This window comes from Pyrus communis, chromosome 6 (genome assembly GCF_041283825.1).
Source record: "Pyrus communis isolate YQ-2024b chromosome 6, ASM4128382v1, whole genome shotgun sequence".
NCBI classification, from domain to species: Eukaryota; Viridiplantae; Streptophyta; class Magnoliopsida; order Rosales; family Rosaceae; genus Pyrus; species Pyrus communis.
Window position 1 is genome coordinate 4,109,337 of NC_142570.1, and position 3,044 is coordinate 4,112,380.

A 3,044-nucleotide genomic window follows, 5' to 3' on the forward strand; every position below is an offset into this window, starting at 1 on the left:
GTTAGATTAAATCTAAGAATCTAAGTGGCAGTGTATTCAATGCTCCAAAGTATTGTAGTCACATTCCTAAAGTTTATCAAAAATATCAATAATATTAAGGACATATTCACATTATAAAAAGTACAGTTAACTGCATAGTAGAAAAATTCACTATTTTAAGAGTCTTAAGTATCTTTGATCACTTTATAAATTTGTATGAAAATGTATATCCGTACATGTATGCCAAGCAAAAGTAGTGCCGATGGCTGCAGATATAGAGAGATGGTGAAATTAGATCACCACCCACTCACTAATTCTATCACACATGAATCACACACTCTCTCCCAAGTCTCAGCACTACTATCTTAATTTTGCCCATATTATACATATATTCACAAGCACTATTTATACATTTCCATCAGAAAGGCCACCGCATTCAGTAGACTTCCAACAAAAGCTCTCTCTCTCTCTCTCTCTCTCTCTCTCTCTCTCTCCTGCTTTACAACATCTGCAAGAATGGAAAGTGGGGGGAATGAGTATAAGAAAGGTCTTTGGACAGTGGAGGAAGACAGAATTCTAATGGATTATATCAGGGAGCATGGCAAGGGCAAGTGGAATCGTGTCAATAAAGTCACAGGTAATTACATTTACCACATAATATATAATCATTTGCTTAATTAAGTTCATAACACAAACATTGCATGTTAGGATTGAGGAGGTGCGGCAAAAGTTGCAGATTAAGGTGGATGAACTATCTAAGTCCCAACGTGAAGAGAGGTGACTTCTCTGAGGAAGAAGATGACCTCATCATTCGACTCCATAACCTCCTTGGCAACAGGTTCCTCCATAACCTCCTCCTTCAGAATAATTTAGGAAACAAATTAATGTCGGAGATTTTTCAAAGCAAATGAGCCTACCGGTAAGCACACTAGATTTGTCGGTAGGATTGAACTACGTAATTGAGGTTCAAGTAAGCGTATGTACTCTTCTGTGGTAGGTTGGTGAGAGTCTATGATTTCTGCATGATTAACTTGCTTCTCTGTCTTAAATTTTTCTGCAAAATTTTTGATATAATTGTTGAATGATTTTTCAGCAATCACTGTTAATTATTCCATCTTTCTTGGCGTTTCAACGTGGGAGTAGGATTCTCTTCTCTCTTTTTTTCTCTCTCCTTCTCTCTCCTCCTATTTGAATGGTCACGTTTAAGCTACGTCAACCTTTTATATTAATTTTTTATTGAAAAAGAAAAAACAAATAGAAAAGATGAAAGAAGATGATGAAAAAAGAAAGGAAGAGAATCTTAATCTCGCAATCCCAACCCCCAAGTCCCAACAAATAATACCGGGCAGTGTCCACTGCAATTATTTTCAACTATTCTTTCCCTAGTGTGGCTGGTACATTGTAATTAATACTAGACAGCTACGGTTGCAAACTTGCCCTAATTTGCCACTCTTGTTTTTACTGGGGACAATGATGTGTGCATACGTATGTTTCTTTGCAATTATGCCAATTTACCCAAATCAAAACCAAAAAGAAAGAAAAGCCACTAGGAATAGCCTAGCGGTGAGGATGTGTGTGAGGATGTGGGTGAGATTAGGTCCCAGGTTCGAGCCCTGGTGTGGGTGGGGTAGGGTAGGGTAGGGTGGGGTGAAAAGAAAGAAAGAACTTTCCAGACAACAAAGCTGTGTGTCAATTACAATTTCGTGCCTCTTTATTATCTGCTTATTGTTCCACTGGTTCTGTTTTTGTTGGGAAATTGTAATTGATTCTATTTGTATTTTCCAACTTGATATTGATCTTAGATTATTATTGTTTTGTCTAATTAGATGGTCCTTGATTGCTGGACGTGTTCCTGGCAGAACTGACAACCAAGTCAAGAACCATTGGAACACTCATTTGAGCAAGAAGCTTGGTGTCAGTTCAAAGAAAGGAAAGACCAAAGCCAAGACTTATCCTGACTCAGAACGAGCAAAAAAGAACTCCTTCACGCCCTCGTCGAACTCAAACTCCGAGTTGCAGCCACTTCCCAATTCCGATTCCAATTCCAATATATTCGGTGATGATGAAGTTGCAGCTGTTATCAATGGATTTGATGATGAGATAATAAACGTCAAGGACAATAATATTGGCTTTAAAAGTGGGGCTGGTTTTAGCGACATGTGGGAGGCGATGATGATTAGCAATGACCTTAATCTATATAGCTCTTATTTATTGGACCCTACTCTGGATGATCACTACGCTTTTCAATTTGATAATTTGTAGACTTTATTATTGTATTATTGTATATCTTTAATCTGCATTTTCACTAATTGATAATCTAATTTATTTTTTGTTAATTAGTTCTGAAATACCAGTTAAGTGAAATTTTTGATGATTTGAAGATTCCATGAGCAAAATCTATTAAATCAAACGTGGAGACACAGTCATTCACATCAGGACAAGTCGATGAGTGTTCAGTGGCTGTATAAGGTTCTACTGTCTCTGCCAGAGTCAGTGTTCACTGTTTTGGTATGTGGTCCTCTTCCTTCAACTTTTACATAAAAACCATACACATTACGTTAGTCCCATAGTTTAAATAAGGATATATATATTTCCCTTATTAAGATTGACCAATATATATACATATAAAAATTTTACGTTAAGTTTAATTGCATTCTTGATGATATATATAATATTTGAATCAATAACTATAAAGTTAAATTATCAACAATATCAATCATCAACAACGTATCTGCTGCATGCATTTAAAAAAAATGCAGTTAACTACATTATAAAAAAATACCATTCGTGCGGAACACAACAAGAATGCAACATGTCCAGTATAGGTAGAAGAAACCTTGAGTGTGAACATCCGGGAAATATTTGGTCACGTGGTGACTACAATAGAGTCATATTCAGTTATGTGTAAAAATCTCCCGATAATCTAGATATATCATGTGATAAATGTAATAATGATGAAGGTATATATCTTCAACTGCATGCAAGAATCTCAACTTAGAGTAACTTATATCCACTTTTCCATGTCATGTGACTCAGAAAATTTTGCTCCTTTATAAAAATTACAG

General features: G+C 35.9%; 1 protein-coding gene across 1 annotated transcript; it reads left to right on the forward strand.

Moving 5' to 3' along the window:
- The first annotated feature begins 376 nt into the window (after positions 1-376).
- LOC137711725 (transcription factor WER) lies at positions 377-2,315 on the forward strand. Its single transcript, XM_068450983.2, has 3 exons — positions 377-616; positions 688-817; positions 1,806-2,315. The coding sequence occupies exons 1-3, from the start codon at positions 496-498 to the stop codon at positions 2,239-2,241; spliced, it is 687 nt and encodes a 228-aa protein (XP_068307084.2). The 5' UTR covers positions 377-495; the 3' UTR covers positions 2,242-2,315.
- Positions 2,316-3,044: the final 729 nt, after the last annotated feature.

What these genes read in the sequence shown, in the direction of transcription:
- LOC137711725 (XM_068450983.2), top strand. Translation starts at nt 496, where the DNA reads ATGGAAAGTGGGGGGAATGAGTATAAGAAAGGTCTTTGGACAGTGGAG. An exon ending in TCGTGTCAATAAAGTCACAG is followed by an intron (nt 617 to 687) that starts GTAATTACATTT and finishes ATTGCATGTTAG; the next exon opens with GATTGAGGAGGTGCGGCAAA. An exon ending in CATAACCTCCTTGGCAACAG is followed by an intron (nt 818 to 1,805) that starts GTTCCTCCATAA and finishes TTGTCTAATTAG; the next exon opens with ATGGTCCTTGATTGCTGGAC.